This window comes from Sander vitreus, chromosome 2 (assembly GCF_031162955.1).
Source record: "Sander vitreus isolate 19-12246 chromosome 2, sanVit1, whole genome shotgun sequence".
Lineage (NCBI taxonomy): Eukaryota > Metazoa > Chordata > Actinopteri > Perciformes > Percidae > Sander > Sander vitreus.
In genome coordinates, this window is record NC_135856.1 from 27724898 (window position 1) to 27742402 (window position 17505).

Sequence of the window (17505 nt, forward strand, 5' to 3'; positions counted from 1 at the left end):
CTCCCTGCACTTATCAATCAGTGTTTTCAATATGATTGGTGATAACAAAAGACTGCAAGTCTCGTCTGCACAGAACACTGTCACTCATGTCGTTGTCGTTGACAGCAGACCTACAGAAGTTAATAGTTCATCGTTTGACAATTGGGCATTTTTATTATACATTCCTGTCCCTATTTAAACAATGTATTTTGTTAGACAGCAGAGGGAGTCAGAAAATCACGAGAAGTCGTCAAACAACATCGCTCCTCCCCGTTAAAGTAATGCTGCCTTCACTTGTTGTCGGAAATAATCACGACTGAAGCAGCAAAGAAGACAATTACGACCCAAAACTGGCAAACATGACCGTTTTTCTGCGGTACGCTCAGACGTGACGTTGCACAATAAATCGATGTGCCTAGTAACTTTTAAAATAAATAAATTAAGCACACTTCCTATCAACAATTTGCTAATAACTTACATCCCCGTACTCCGCACGGGACCGTGGTTATTTGGCGTTTACGAGGAGCTATGAAGGCAGCAGATCTCCCGTCACAGCCTTCCGCGGGAAATTTGTCTGTGTTTACGATTTCTTACTTATTTGGATTATAAACATAACCACAGCGCTATATAACACCTTGTAAAGCACAACCTTAATGTTAGCGGACGTTGCTGGTACAGCCAACCTAATAAAATGGTAAGCAGATGTTCATCTTTATGATGATGTGATAGCTAGTGCTTCAGACAAGACCGACGTTTAAAGTTATGTAACGTTACAAGCTAGCTAGCATTTCCAAGCTAGCTCCTAGCCGTAGATATATATATACACGTCACCAAGTTATTACAATGACTTAGCTAGCTATACACTTAGCAATATGTTACCCATCATGTATGTGTACTATGTTACTCTTATTTAGGACCGTCGTACTACGTTTCATTCCTGTATTGCTATGTGACCCATTAACTTTATGTAGCATAACGTTAATCAGCTCTAACGTTACGTCCTCTTAATGGAGGACATATTAATACAGGAACACACCTGAGGAAAGGTGAACCTCTGTGTTAACTATCAGGAGAGATACAGTCAGACATTTTCAGGCGGGTGTAAAATAATAAAAGCTAGACATAGCTACTCAAATGGAGCAGCAAGCCATGTACTGTAAATCACCGAGAACATTGTTGCCTGGTGACCGGAAGCTGTACTACAACAACGCTGATGTAGAAGCTTAGACGTGCAACAAAGAGCCCCACAGGCAGCATGGATAGCCTATATTAAACATGAATATTTCAAAGTGCTGCAAATGGTAGATATGTATTGTGACATGTTCATGTTTTGTTCTTATTGCATGCTAAATACTAGGATATCAATCCCTAATGCAGTGTTTACTGCCACTTGCATATGATTCTATTGCTGTGTAATATAGTGGCATATTAGTGGCTGTTACTAAAAGTATCCAGGCCTTATGTTACATTAAACTATCTGTTACAGTCAAAGAAGAAAGGACTAAGTTTGGAGGAGAAGAGAAGTCGCATGATGGAGATTTTCTTTGAAACGGTGAGTTTTCCCATTGCAGGTGGCCACATAACGGTTTAAAGTAGGAATCAGATTCAGCTTTAATGGCTTGACTCTGTATTTTCGTTGCTCTCAGTGTACTTGCACAGAAATTGACATAACCGCTAAGAATAAGGACAATAAAGCTGTATAGACAGGACTATTATGCCCACACGTATGTGACACATTGGTGTATATTATATATAAAGCACCAAATCAAATATAATCAATCAAATCAAATCAATATAACCATATCAATATAATTTAGACTAAGGCCTCCATATGCCCTCTGTGCTGTCTTGCACTTTGACCACGATGTATTTAAAAGCTAATCACTTTACTTACTAACCAGTTTTGTTATGTGTTTCATTTTCTTTAATGCAATCTGAGTATTAATCTTAATGTCGCTAATTATGATTAAGGCTGTCCACTTTATGTGAAGGAGACAAAAGCATACAAACATACAAACTACCTACCAAACCATAAATGGACCTGACTGTTAATGACTTGACACTTGAGTGATACTGAGAAAGTTTTGTGTTCTAATTTTAAAACCTGCAACAGATAAGGAACAGGTTGTTCTTTAAAGAAAATCATCACTTGGTCATGTGGTTTTCTCTCTCTTTGATACACATACATATCTGCATATATACATCATCTGCACACACATATACTATTTGTAACTAAACTGGCCCAACAAAGTCACATTAGACAATGAAATGAAAATTTTGAAAGAGATTTAAAAAAAAAAAAAATATATATAATTCTTTTTCTGAAGCTAAACAAAAGAAGTCACAGTTTAAGTCCTTGCAAAGTAAGTAATTTTTATTAGTTAATCATAATAAACTAAATAAACTAGTAGTAAAACAAAGTTTAAAAGTGCTGTGCATGGAACATTTCAGCAATACAATGAGATAAAATTAGGCAAAAACAAGTACAGAAATATTTTTTTTGTTTTTGGCTGCCCAAAATAGGTAAACTATGACTAGAAATACATGGAAAGGCATTTATAATAAAACAGTTTTTTTCATTTCCAAAAAGCCTAATAAAGTGCAGCCAAAAACTGGATTCTGATACAGACTTAGATGGTAAATAGTTCCATTTTGTATGATAAAAACAAATGTTTTTCCTTGAATGTGTTCTCTCGTTCTCTTTGTAGAAAGATGTGTTTCAGCTGAAAGACATTGAAAAGATCGCTCCTAAGACAAAGGGAATAAGTGAGTAATGATCAACAGTTTTAGTAGAGATTTTTTAAATGGTCTGTCCAGCTGGTGTTCAGGTTGACTGCCTGTTTAACAAAATCGGTACGGTCGTTTTGTGTGTGTGTTTGCCTTACTGGATTCTACCTGGCAGAGATGTCGCGTCACTCTATTTTTGGTAAAGAAAAGTAACGTGGGAGCTGAGTCTGAACACTAGACACTGTGATTTCTGAAGGGGAAACATAATGCACTAACATTTTAAACATTTGCCATGTTTCACTTTTGTTTGCAGTTGCAGTTATGCCCATTTACCACACTGACCTTGTATGTCAAGCCGCAGCTATTTTTATGGTAATCGACAGTGAACAGAGCTATTTATTGTTGCATACTTCACACTTTAGTTAAACATGCACTTTCATCTGAAAGGGTTGCACTTTTACAACAGTATATTTTGTTCATAATACAAAACATGCACTAAATTAAATCATTCAGGACTTATAAACATAGGCATCAATGTTAGTGAGACCAGCAGATGATTTAGCGCGCTTTTATGTAAAATACCACCAGTTTGTTTCCCAAATACCATTCAGTCAGTATCAACAGGCATTGCACCCTCTTGCCTTCGTGAAAACATTGTGGTGACATGCTTGCAACATGACCATGGCAACCAGGACTAGTTGTTGCCATCTTAATCGTATTTAGTCTGTATACACGGAGCCAGACCCATCAATGGCAGCAATCTCATAGTGCAGAGTATTGTTGGAAGCTTTTGGTTTTAAATAAAACACATTCTCTTAGAGTCAACATGGAGCCCAACATTATGAGTATCGAGGGAACATTTAAAATACAAACTGGGATGTTTAAGTGCTGCAGAGGAACAAAGCTGTGTTGTGTATGTTGGGGTGAACAGAAGAGGGATTTTGTTTTAGAATCGACATAACATTAATCTGGAGAAACTGGATCGTGTTGCTGTGATTAAAAGCACATGTTTTGGTCCCCCTTACTTGGGCATGATAAAGTTACTGAGTGATGGGGGTGGGGGGGGGCAACAAGAGATCTGCATTATGGGCACATTTTCCTGTAGGGGAGAGCTTGGGAGAAAAGGGGCCGAGGGAGTGATCTCAGCTAAACTGAAAAAAGAGTGGTATAGTGGTAACAATTAAAAGGCAGAATAGTTTTGAAGTTTGAAAATGGGCAAAAAGCTATTTGAATCACGTGAACAGAAACATGAGAAAGGACTGGAAAAGACAGCCCTGAAGTCACGCACACACAGAGTTTGGTTGATCCATCCAGAGTGTTTTTAATTTTCAATCCTTTATTGTTTTCTGCTGCTGTTCCAACATCCTCTCAGGACTCAGCACAGCTCAGCCCTGAGCAGATACGCTCTTTCAGTTTTACAATGGACCGGCTGAGCAAATGTGTGGGAGTATTACATTTCACCGCTGACACTGTTCAAGATGGAACTCCTGCTCCATTACATCCTCTCATGCAATGCTCTCTCAGATAAGCATACAACAGCCACATAGGCTGCAGATGTGTGGGTTTAGTTGTGTGAACATTTGAGTGGTACGCCTTGCCAACAGTAAAAATGAGACCTGGTGCTGACTTGTGCTTTTTTTAAATCCTCAGTAGAATGCAATATTATACCGAACATTAGATACATTTTCATATCATTATTTATATGTTCTATGCTTGTAACAATCATACCTCTACTTTAAATCAGTTGTCCACGATCGATAGTCAATAATCCACACATGGCATCAACTGCTAAGAAGGCAGTGCAGTAATAGAAAATGGAGGGTTTTGGACCTTTTGATGTAGGTGGTGTTCTTTCCTCTCTCTGCTGCTTTAAGCTCCCATGTCTGTGAAGGACGTGCTGCAGAGCCTGGTGGATGACAACATGGTGGACTGTGAAAGAGTGGGCACGTCCAACTACTACTGGGCCTTTCCCAGCAAAGCCCTACATGCTCGCAAGAAAAAACTGGAGGAGCTGCAAAGTCAGGTGAGGACACTCCGTTTTAGTCTGAAAACAACGACCTCATATCTCAAAAGCTGCAGGTGTTACTTAACAAAACCCGATGAATACAGAACACTTTGCACTATACAGCACAGACACTGTGATGCACAGCATCTTTCCAGAGCTGATAATGTATTTTTCTATTAAAAATACCTATATTTTTGTGAAAGGAGAAGATAGATTTTCACATTTCTTCACCAAAGGTTGTTTTCTGGAAGACACTGCACACCGTAGTTTACAGTAAATGAGGTCAGCATATAACGAGCACGGCCCAGAAAGCGCTTCTGGTAATAAAAAAGCAAAGAGAAAAATGGGAAGTGGTGGTGGTTTAATTATTGAATTCCCGAATACAAAAACAAAACAAAAATAATGAGCCCTATTCACAATTGAGAATTGAAAATCTCCCATGTTGCACAGTCTTGGTGGCTTTTGTGAGAGTTTTGTTGTCACACTGCAGTAACACTGCTCGTCTTTAGATTTCTGGGTGTCTGTCGCGTCCCACTTCCCTCTCCTGTTGCATGGCAGACAGATGGTGTGAGGGTGGCGACTCCTCAGAGTATGATGGCCACCAGATTTCTGCGACAGAAGTCAAATGATGTAGAGCAGCAATCTGTCACCACATAATGACGTGTGATTATACCATATGCATTACAATATACCGGTCTTATCTGTTAACACAGCAATGTAAATGTGTATGCTTAATGTTATAGAGTCTGTTGGCTCTATAGAGTCTGTATGAAAAAGTTGGAAGTGTAATTTACAAATTACAACACAGCTTCCTTTTTATTTCAGCCAAATTAATATGCTTAACAGCACTGTAATTGGCTATTAATGTCAATAGACCATTGGTCTCTAATGCACTGGTGAGCAGTCATTAGCAATTTAGATTTTAAGGGTGTATACATAACAGTTAGCGTCTTCTATCGGTTAGAAGGTGCTAATCAGTGTTGATTTGTTGCCTTGTCGGTGATCATTGGTTGTACTCAGGTGACGGCTTCCACACTTTTAACTTCAAACAATGTCAAGAACAGTAGTATTGATTTGTATGGCGGAGTACAGGAAACTCTCTATTGTCTACATACTGTATTTTCTTGGCAGCAGTTTGGTGTTGAATATGGCTAATGTTAGACTCTTTTACCTGACAGATTTCTGAAGCAAAGCAGCGCAAAGTGTCTGTAGAGAAAGCAGTTGAAAAAGCGAAAGTAGGACGTCAGGATACAGTAAGAATATTTTCATATGCTTCCACACTTTGTACAGAAAAAAAAATATCTATTTTGAATGAGAAGTGATACAAAATAAATCGACAAAGCCATGTTAATCAGACTTATAAAATCAATCTCTGTCTGTGTGCAGAAGGAGAGAAGCTCTCTGCTGCAGGAGCTGCAGGCTCTAAAAGAGGAACGAACTCAGCTGCAGGCCGAGTTGGACAAGTACAGGGAATGTGACCCAGAAGTCATTGAGGAGATAAGTGAGTACAGATGCAATGTGACTGTTGAAGTCAGTTTTAAGCTTTAGCATCAATCAAATCACCTAGGATCACTGACCAGAGACATCTATCCCCCCCTGTCAAGTGTAACAAAATCCAGTATCATCTGTGAAACCTTAAATGTCCAAATGGTTGAGACTATGTCAGAGTGGTGGTGATTAAACTCTATGATCATTTTGAGCTGTTGGTGATGTATGAAGTTGAATAAGATTAAATGATATTCAATATTTTTGCTACAATATTAACAAAAGTGATATGTATTGCTGCTGTATTGGATTGCATTAAATTGCAGAAAAGATTCCATGGCCCCTGAGCGTCCGAGTGTGTCATGCGTCGGCAATGCAGCTAAAAAGCACCTCGAGTAGAAAGTGGATTTGGGCTAATTACGAGGAATCTGTTGTTTGTTGATTTGTCTTGTGCATGTCTAACAATGTTGAATCAATTATTGCCACTGTATTTAAAAGCTTGTATGTATTATATAACAAGTATTTTGTATAAGGTTTTGACAATTGATAGAATCATCTGACAGTAAGCTTGTAGTTAGCGACTGTAGCGTAAGCTTTAAGTGTTTGTTTTTTTTCTCTCTAAAAATGATGCCAAAGAGAAAAATGTAAACTGGATCCCAACATCAGCTGCCTCATCAAGGCACAGGTGGCGCTATTTTTGCATCCAGTTAGGATCTCTTATTGAGAAGAGAGACGCACTAAAAAGTAGGGCAACGTCCAACAAACAAACCACCATGACTCATACCATGAAGATGTGGTTTCACACCCAACGATGTGCATTAGGAGCTGGACTATTTCAGCACTACCTCCCACAATTTGCCAAACAAAGGAGTGATAAAAATTAGACCTTGGTACAGTTGGCAGACTCAGAAGTATTCAACTCCACAATCATTCAACACAGACAGACTGTAGCAACACTAATGAACATGATACCATGACAAACTCCCAATAACCTTAGAACGTGGCCACCAGTCAAAATCACCTACTTGTAGTGCTAAAAAAAAAACATAAGCAGGATGGGGGGGGGGGACTTAAAAACTACTTTAAAAATGGAAAAATACTTTACACCCTCAAATCTCCTCCTCACACATTTCACTGAACGTTGTCTTGGATGTTTAGACAGCTCTAAATAAGGTGCATTAAAGACATGCTGGTGATTGTATTGCGTTAGACAAGTTAAATGATGACCAGGGAAACATATGACTACATCCATTATGTAGTATAGCTGACTGTATGAATGCAAATCCTCCCAAACACAGTGGAATACAGTTTGTTTGTCTGTGTCACACAACTTGGGGCGTGATTTTGTGATGCAGGTAGTTACTGGTCGCACTAGTCCTCGTCTCTAACCGTACTGCTGAGAACAAACCTGCATGGTGTCTGTTTAGCAGCAGGGTCACAGTTTCTCACTGTTAAATTCTGATGTGAACGAGGAAGTAAAAATTGGCCGTGAGTGGTCACTCAAGATGCATGTGAGATGTTCTCATATCAGTTTTAGGCGTGAACCACAAACTGTTACATGTTGATGCAAGATGGTAGGTGTGAACCTTCCTGCTGAAACAAAGACATCTTTTTTTTCTTGTCTGATCTTAAGACGTGCATGTCAGATGTAATGACGGTCTAAATGATTTGTGTAACCTCCAAGCTCAAAGGGTTTCGGAGATAAAAGCTTTTCAAAAGACTAAGGCAAGGCCACTGGTCATGACTTATTGACACTCTAGTATACTCTATAGTATGTCCACACAATGCACACAGTTATTATTGGTGTTACAAAAAACCTATACTGCCTTGTTACTGCCGACCTGCGGTAAAGGGGGTGTGTTACCTTATGTACGCATGTGACATGTGTGGTGTCATAAAAAATATCTGGTCTGTTTACCTGCACCTCCCAATGTTACACCAAGCATGCATTTAGTCTGCACACACGTCTGCAGGTTTTTTTTCCACTCCAACATGACACAAATATGGACTCGTTTACTGACAATCACAAGGACATGCAGGCCAATAATTCCTGACTAATCACTTTTTTTTTTTTTTTTTAAATAAACCTAGGTTATAGTCTACTAGTGTAAATGGAAAGTGAATTTAGATTAAGGCAGTTTAAGTAACTCAGAAAAGAATATAAGGCAATGGGGATCAGATTTCTTTTCTTTTTTTTACTACAGCTGCAGCCACATGTGTAGCGACTAAATATTCTCTACGCTGTATGGTAGATATGTAAAAATACAAAAAAATGTATTAGCTTGGTGCCACAACATGCTAAAATCCCAAATGCCGTCACATGCTTAACATTTTTATTTGGGTCCCAGAGAAATGACTTCATGATCACATTGCTAGACCCTCTGCAGAAACTCAGCCCACGGGCCCTGTGATAAACTTATTGCCAGGCTTAATCACTGCAACAGCTGTTGGATTCCCAATCCTAATCCCAGGAAAGTTTGGTTTTATTTTTCAGCTTTACAAATAGAAATAAAAAATGTTTCCTATTGAAATGCAGATAACACATTTAAGTAGAACACATTAAATTATTAAATGTTAAGCAATGTACTACAGATCATTAATACAGCCACATTTAATAGATACACCCATTAGTTAGTGAGAAAGAGAAAGGATAAGCGTTCTCTTACTTTCAATCTCTTGTACTTTTGTTTTCACATTCATCACTGTGTCTCTACTTGCCTATGGGTATTATTTCTTCTTTTTTTAACTACACCACATGCACACAGGCACAGCTTTGATACGGATAGCCATCTCCCCCCAGTGAAACTTGATTTGTGCTCTGAGAGCAATCAAGATGCACAATCAAGTATATGACATTACGTTAGGTCTACTGCTGAGGGGGCTTGGACTGAACTTGCAGAATGGGCTCAGACCTGTTCATGCAGATGTGATTCTCATTCAGAGGTTCAGAGAGCATCTTTTAAAGCAAATGTCTGTTAAGACCAGGGGTGAAAGGGCTCAAAGTACATATAGCTAATAATACCTCTGTAATTTTACTCAAGTGACATTTTTGGCACAGGGCATTTAATTGTTAGATAGTATTTTGTGGTATTACTTAGAGCTGCAAAGATTGATCGATTTATCGATTAGTTGTCAACTATTAAATTAATCGCAAACTATTTTGATAAACAATTAATTGGTTTGAGTCATTTTTTAATGTTTTGTTCAGTGTTTTAGGGCAGTTTTGTTTTTATTTAATAGACTTGCAGTGTACTTGTTGCAGAAAACATGTTCCTCTCTGTCAGCTGGGCTTTCACATTAGGCATTTATTTGTTTGGCCTATTTTACATTTGCACAGTATGCAAGTCTTGCTCATAAGCATGGGTCAGAAAACATACACATGCGGTATGGATTTGCAACAAAAAAGGATGATGATGTTCTGTTTCTCTTACCTTTGTTAGTCCGTTATACACAGCGTAATTAAGCAGAACTTCAAATTATACGGTTTTGAAATAGCTTTGCTGTTCAGTAGGTGTGTTTAAGTTTTAATCACAGATCTGAGCTGATGTCTTGAAACAAGCCCTGAACATTTTAATTGATTGCATGTATTCTAACTGATCACAAATCGTTGTTTTGCAGGAAAGTCAAATGTTGTAGCAAAAGAAGCTGTTTCCAGGTGGACAGGTGAGTCATCAAATCTTTTTAATATATACATATTCAATAAGTCTGGAATCGAGATGCAAAAATTTGTTGATTAATGAATTAGTTGATCAACAGAAAAAGAATCGCCAACTATTTTGATAATCGGTTAGTCATTTCAGTTCTTTTGGTTTAGTTTATTAGTTTATAATGCCGTGGACAGTCCCCTTTAATTAACTGCACAGTTAAAGGAGCAGCTTTAGCCTCTACGGCTAATTTTCAGCTGTAGTCCCAGGCATCCTAAAATACAATGGTTAGCAAATTAAAATAAATTACATTACATCTATAATGAAAGCAGGCCTAAGCAAAAATGATTAAGACACACAAACAAGTGGCACACAAACAAGCAAGCACACACAAGCAAGCACAGATGATGGCAAAGGCATTAAAGTAGTTCATGCAGAACTTTGTAGACCAGACAGATGTTTTTGTATTTGATGACATCTTCTCAGCTCAGCAGGTTACAGTTATTTAGGATAATACAATGATGTGAACGATTAGGCTTCTGGTCCTGGCTAGTGGCTTTAGTGACGAGCTGTTAGTTTGTCCCCAGCTTGTCAGACAATATGTTAGATGTGACATAAGTCATGGCATCCATAAATAATTTGGCAGCATTACAAGTTAGTGCATTTCTAATTTATTTAAATGTGGCTAGGCTAAACTTGATCCTATTGCACACTTTCTTAACATGTGCTTTGAAAGAACGATTATAATCAATAATAATACCCAGATACTTAAATTGTGGCACACTACTAATGTTTTTGACCTGAAATGGTTATATTCGACACAGTGTTGCAGTGTCTTTTTGTGAAAAACATTCCTACAGTTTTATTTACATTAAGTTGAAGGTAGGAACGATTTAGCCAATTGGTGATCTGAGCCATGGCTGTGGTGAGTTTGGCAGCAGCCAGATGTTTTGTCTTGGCATGCACATATACTACGGGTTGTCTGCATACATTGGTGTTTTGATATCTGGGCAAACTAACGGCAAATAATTAATATATAAACTAAACAGAAGCGGGCCAAGTATCGATCCTTGTGGTACCCCTGTGCATAAGAGCTGATGAACGATGATTGTTCACAGAAACGTATTGGCTTCTACCAGTTGGCAGTTTTGCTCAAGCAAAAATGCCAAATGTGATGGTTTCAGCTTTTCAAATGTGAGAATTTATTTGGTAAATTGAATCATTTAGGATTTTGGACCACAGACTTGCAGACAAAAGAAGACATTGGATAACATCACCTTGGCCTTTTTTTCTGATGTTTTATAGACCAAACAGTTGATTAATCAAGAAAATATTCAGGCAGATTAATCAATGTTGAAAACAATCGTATACGTAAGTGATTAATCGTTTGGTCTATAAAATATGACTGTCAGTAAAAAGTGAAAAAATACATGCGTTTTGCTTATTTTATTCAATCAAGAGTTGAACCCAAAAGATATTCAGTTTATTATTATATATAACAAGGAAACCCATCAAATCCTCACATTTCAGAAGGTGGAACCAGTGATTTTTGTTTTTTTGTCGATTGGCTAATTAATTAAAGATCCTCTCAGCTCTAATCATTAGTTGCAGCCTCAGTCCAGATCAATAATACAGTTACTGCGGAAAGTTGCCTCTAAATATTCAGTACACAAATAACTGTGGCAGGTCTAAGCTGTAAGAGCACTTTGTGGTCAGCATGTCATCTCTATGCAGTCAAGACTTAGGCTCTCTGTGTGCATTCATTGACCTAAGTGGTAACCTTGGAGACAGCTGACTTTAGGGCATTATGGTAACCAGCCGGACCTGCGGTGTTTTGACTCTTGAGGGTCAACAAAGTTGCTTTGTCTGTATCCGTTGGCCCAGTTTTGCTTTACTTCCATATAATTATACTCATGAGTCATATCTGCCTCTTCCATGACTTGTACTTCCCTCATCTGGGGTGGACACTCCTAAACAAATGCATAAAATGTTTCCTAGCTGTAATGTTCTCAGCTATCCTGTTACATCTAAAAGCACAATTTTGTCAGTTCTGCCAATCAGCTAGTTTTTTTACTTTCTTGCATTTTCACATGCACTCTTCTTATTGCTATGTAGCTGGCATTATCTCGGCTTCTAACAACAGACTCCTGCAGGCTTCAGTAACAACCCCACTTAATGTATTGAATTGCCGGTGGCTGCAACTTGTTCTGTGAAAGCCAATCTTACTTTTCAAAAAGATACACTCACGCATAAAAGCTCACTCACAAGCCCGGACACAGTTAATCACTTGCATTTCAAAAACTGGAGTCCAGTGATCCTACAGGACTCAAGTGAAAGACATTACTATAGCATGATTCAGATTTTATTGACTTAAGCTTTTGATAAGACAGGCCTTACTCTACAGAAAGCTATTTGATTTACTCTTTAAATGGGTGTCGCATCCACAGTTTTCAGCTTGTCTCGTATATCACTTCTAAAATCTTTCCTTCTAATCATAGATTAGATTGTAATAAACTGCAATAGAAAGTAATTGTAATTTCTGATTACAGCCACGGTGAAGGTTATCTAGGCTATTTGTAGAATTAATAAGCTGATATGTGAATGAAGTACAATCAGATTAATTGTGTATTGTTATGTACGTATTGTATTTGTGTTGAAATTCTACACTTTTATGACTTTTGTATACAAAAAGGTATTTTCAGATTCTATATTTCACACACATTTGTTTTCACTATCAAGGTAAATTCAAGAAATATGTTACAGTTTATACTGCAGGCAACAGATGCAAATGCAAATAGACAGTGGTGATTACATGCATTCATCATAAATATTAATTGAATCAAATAATTAGCAAAAATTAGAGTAAAGCTAATTAATTGGCCAAGTCATAGTCAAAAATTGAAGGCCTATAATAGTAAGATTTTACAAATATTCCACCTCTACTTAATATTTGAGGGAAGGTGCCAAGAAATGCAATTGTAAGTCAATCAGGGATATTTATTGAGACTAATATTCCATCACACAGTTCTACCTACCTACACCTACCTACCATTTAGCAAGATTGTTATGCAAAAATTCTGGTGCACTTGCATCACACATTGGAGCTTTGTCATAGTAAGCCTCCACTATGACCAGATTTGCCTTAATTGCCCAAATTATCTTCAGAAGGTAATAATAAAATCTCCAGCCAATATAACTAAACTTTCCCCAAAACTGCATCAGCAAGTGCTTCAGAGCAACGAGACAAAAAAGTTTGTTCTTGGACTTCAAGAATATTCTCATGATCCCAGACTGACTTTGCTATCTATAATACTATATATAACACTGGAGGGAGCATTCGGGTATTTTGGCTAGTTAAACAAAGATTTTGATTTCTGTTTTCAGACAATATTTTCGCCATAAAGTCATGGACAAAGAAGAAGTTCTCTTTTGATGACAGCCACATTAATAAAGCCTTTGGGATTCCTGAAGACTTTGACTACATGGACTGACTGCCAGCTTTTCTACCAGAGTTCATGGTCACAATAAGCGCCAAATAAGTGTTTAAGCTTTCAGTTTGAAGCGAGTATACCTGGTCTCAGCAGTTCTAGTTTATGTTATGTGTAGTAACGTGAAAGGCATATGTATGGCCTGGTGTAGGCTTTGAATAAGGGCAGATTTTAGTAATTTTGCTGTGGCAGATGGAATTTATCAGCCGATATGTTGCATTGGTGCAACCAGAAAAGAAATGCAATCACTAGTGGCTGTGAAGGATGAGGGGGTTCTGTGATGAACACAGCCTAGCAGCCTGAGTTTTGGGACACCTGTTTGCATGAAAACTGAGAGCCCCAAAATGATGATGGAAGGGAATTAACACTTAACACATCTGTGCAGCCAATGATCTAATGCATATGGTTTAAACAGATGGTTTGGAATCAAATGCTTGTGCTCTTTTTCCTACCTTTTATTTTTGCTGAAAGAAAAAAGGAAAAAAAAACTCCTTTTGTGCAACATCTATTTTTCACAAATAGTGCACTGGGACTGACGGGAGAATTGAATTACAGAGGACATGTTTAGGATTTGTTATGTGTACAAGTGCTGTAAATATTTAAAGTAAATTTACTTATTGCAGAAGCTCTTTTCTCATGCTGCAAATAAAATGTCCCTTTGAGTTAAAAAGCCGTTGTTTGCAATTTTATGGATTCTAAAACTTGGCGTGCTGTGTACAAATGTATTTTCACCAGGCCTTCTATCTTTTGTGCTTTCATTACTTTAGAAATTGTCACTGAAACATTGCAAGATCTGTCACAAGCACTTTTTTGTTTTCAAAGCTGCACAATCACTTTCTGTATGAACAAACAAGTAACACTGTTGTCATGACATGTCCAGAATGACTATTGCCCTGCTTATTTTCCTCCCTTTTTCTCTGTCAAACCAGATACAAAACAGGTAGTTGTGTGTTCCATGTTTAATCAATGACCTAGTTGACAAGCAATGTGTCGGGGGTTTGTTGATTTAAATTGCAAATGTGCTCGCCTGGTCTTACTCATCAGTTTTCTTTCCAGTAGATGAATGCTTTGCAGACATATTGTTCTGTTGTTTTCGTGACTTGCTTTTTATTTATAGTGTTTCTTAATGCATGTTATTTTTATTTATTTTTTTATCTCTAAACCGTTAAAAAAGAAAATGATAGTATTAAGAGACAAATGATATGCGAAACATTACAAATCCTTGCAAACCTACTGTAGACTGATTAAAAGTGTTGGCAGTTTTCTGTTTATAATGCTTCCCAATGCATACGTTCAGTTATTCAACTGATAAGGATAATCTTTTACTAAATGATTTGCCGATGCAAATGTCTGTTATTACAAAATGTAAGGACAGACTGTGACAACCCTAAGCTCCTTATTAGAATCCAGCAAAAAAAAAAAAATTCTAAATGCCTAGTTGCAGTTTTGTAAGGTGTGGCTGACACACCCACAGAAGAGTAACCTGATTCACGTCCGTACCTGTCCAACCTATCCTAACTGATTCATGAGTTTGACATGCTGATTGTCAAAGTTTTCCTAGAGGGCCGTGCATAGTTTTATCTCACGGTCACTCACTTAAAGACTTCTTTGGTTAAAACGTGTCTTGTCCTCACACAAGATCAACAATAAAATAATAAATAACTTAAAGTATAGGCCAAAAGATTATATGACACTAAACTGATGAAAGCTTTTTTATTGAATGTAAGGTTTGCTCAAAGTTCCTATGAAGTAGGGTAAATAGATTTGTACTAATGTAATAGTTCAAAGTAAAAACATATTACAAGCTATTCTTTAAGGGGTTAAAAGATATGAGTATTTCCTCCACCACTGACTCTTAAGTGTCAAATAAATGTAGTGTAAAAAGTACAATATTTCCCTCTGAAAGTAGTGGAATAGAAGTGATTGATTGATTGATTGATTTTATTTGACCACTTAAATATAAAAATATGAAACAGTACATGTGTCATACATTAAAAATACATAAATAGTCAGGGATGACACAATAAAGCCCAAAGACTTATTTCCATTGTGGTCCCTATAAGGGAAGGGGGAGAGGACATTCATTCATCATACATTAAACAAATTCATCCACATTACACAGAAAAATTAACAATACAAATAGACTATGATATGATAATGACTACGATTGGCACCTAAGCCATACTTTCAACCTCCATTTAAAACGGTAGTAACGGAAGAATGGAAAGTGCAAGTATGTCAAAATTGTACGCATTTGTACGTTTCATTCAACCACTAAGTAAAAGTAGCATGAGATAGAAATACTATATAATAAGTAGATTAGTGTTATAGTACTGCATCATATCATATAAGCATATCATATGTTTCTTATGTAAAAAGTAACTAGTAACTAAAATTGTCAAATAAATGTAGCGGAGTAAAAAGTGCCATATTTCCCTCAAATGTAGCGGAGTAGATATAAAGTAGCAGGAGATGGAAATACGTAAAGTATAAGAACCTCAAATCTGCACTTCAATCCAGTACTCCAAAAATAAATATTCAAATGTGTTTATTTACTTTCCACCACTGTAGGGTACGTTACATGTAGCATATATTTGCATGATGGCCTTTTTGTCACCTTTGTTTTGTTTTACCTTAAGCAGCAGGCACGTAAACAGCCTCGTTGCAAGTGTCAGTGGTGTCTGCCTTCATTGTACAATGTGTCTGAGAGGGCGGGGAGGGACAGAGGGAGTGCTGCTGCTGCTCCTGTTCCTGCTTCTGCTGCTGGGTGAGAGAAAGAAACCAACGCAGCGAAACACAAGGTAGGCTGCTAGCTGAGAGGGCAGCATGGCGGGTCTTCAGGACTTCCAACAAGGCAGCCACTGTCACAGGAAAACGTGGATCAATATACTACTAGGAATACTACAAATACTTTTACCTTGCGTACAGCACGGAGGTGCTCAGCTACAAGGTTTGTACTCGCCTTTATCTTCCGCTTCGGGGTGTAAGGTTAGTTAACAACGCGACCGTTGCAAAAAAATGTGAAAACCTTAATTTAGCTCACTGACTTGACAGCACCCTTTATACTGGATAATAGGTGGCAGGCTAAATTGTCCAAACAGCTTGTAAAATTGAAATAAGCGAAAATGTCCTGAATACATTTTCAAGCCGACTTGAGCATTATATTTTGATTTTTACCAACATGGAAGAGCTAACGTTAATGTTTTGTCAACCTGCTAGTCCATGCTAGCTTCCAGTTCCCTTTGCTGTTTGGTTAAGCGACATAATAACTTGTTCAGGGAGGCAAGTAACGTATTACCGGGGCTTTAAAGGGGCACTTACTAGTGGCTCTGTAGTAAAGCTACATATTGCTGTAAGATAACTCTACACGGTTAAACAGCCGTGTGTACTGAAGTAGCAGGAGAGCTGTTTTCCAAGTTCGTTAGCCACCAAGCTAACCTTCCAGCTAATGAAGCAGCTAGCAAACAGCCTTTGTCAGCCTGCCGAGGCAGAGTCATTTCCTCACTTGTCTGTGTAATTATCATATAGTGTATTCATTTGTTATAACCAGTAATTGTAACGGAGACGGTCAGTTTGCATGTCACTTCTTCTAAATAAGGCGCATTCGCAATCGGTTGTTTTTTCAATGTTGCCCAGTTTCCAACCCAACATCTCGCTGATATTTTTATTTCTTGCACCCACAAAGCTCTGAGTCATATGTCCACCAGCGTGGTCGAGGTCTGGCAACCAGAAGATGCGGACCCATTAGTCCAACTTCAGGTAATCATAATTTCTTTCTTGCTGTGTGTTTGTATGGAGGAGGAATCGAGAGTATTTATTTGCACAACACAGATCTTCTTAACAAACGCAGCCAGATGCATGAGCACGTGTGGTTAGTGCATCCCCATTGTTTGGCTCCACTTTGCAGTTAGTTGAGTTGTGCATATTATATTTTATTATGTGAGGAAATATGACCATACACAACCATTTTGTTATGATATTGTGCAAATGTAGTTATCGAGTTTGCACAGTTAAAGACACGACTCTGCAGTAAAAAAAAAACAGAGCGGGAGGCCACCTGCCATGTGGCTCCTCCTTATTTTCTTTTGTACATAGTGTCCATTGTGGAGTTCAGTCAGTAACACACACTAAGAACATTTTAGGACTGAGACTGTCTGAGTACTTCTTTGCTGTTCCT

General features: G+C 37.8%; 2 protein-coding genes across 3 annotated transcripts in view; both read left to right on the forward strand.

The window, feature by feature from the left end:
* Positions 1-557: 557 nt before the first annotated feature.
* On the forward strand, positions 558-14540 carry mnd1 (meiotic nuclear divisions 1 homolog (S. cerevisiae)). Its single transcript, XM_078263751.1, has 8 exons — positions 558-673; positions 1466-1531; positions 2688-2745; positions 4581-4729; positions 5890-5964; positions 6098-6212; positions 9815-9859; positions 13225-14540. The coding sequence occupies exons 1-8, from the start codon at positions 671-673 to the stop codon at positions 13329-13331; spliced, it is 618 nt and encodes a 205-aa protein (XP_078119877.1). The 5' UTR covers positions 558-670; the 3' UTR covers positions 13332-14540.
* A 1535-nt stretch (positions 14541-16075) lies between these two features.
* The window catches only part of tmem131l (transmembrane 131 like), a 43985-nt gene continuing 42555 nt past the window's right edge, over positions 16076-17505 (forward strand). For both annotated transcript variants that reach the window (XM_078263763.1, XM_078263771.1), the window contains exons 1-2: positions 16076-16278; positions 17014-17087. In XM_078263763.1, the coding sequence (XP_078119889.1) occupies positions 16155-16278; positions 17014-17087 (198 nt within the window). In that variant the 5' untranslated portion in view covers positions 16076-16154. The remainder of the gene's footprint in view (positions 16279-17013; positions 17088-17505) is intronic.

Coding starts and splice junctions, on each gene's coding strand:
- mnd1 (XM_078263751.1), top strand. Junction 5,965..6,097: donor AAGTAGGACGTCAGGATACA/GTAAGAATATTT, acceptor GTCTGTGTGCAG/AAGGAGAGAAGCTCTCTGCT. Junction 6,213..9,814: donor AGAAGTCATTGAGGAGATAA/GTGAGTACAGAT, acceptor GTTGTTTTGCAG/GAAAGTCAAATGTTGTAGCA.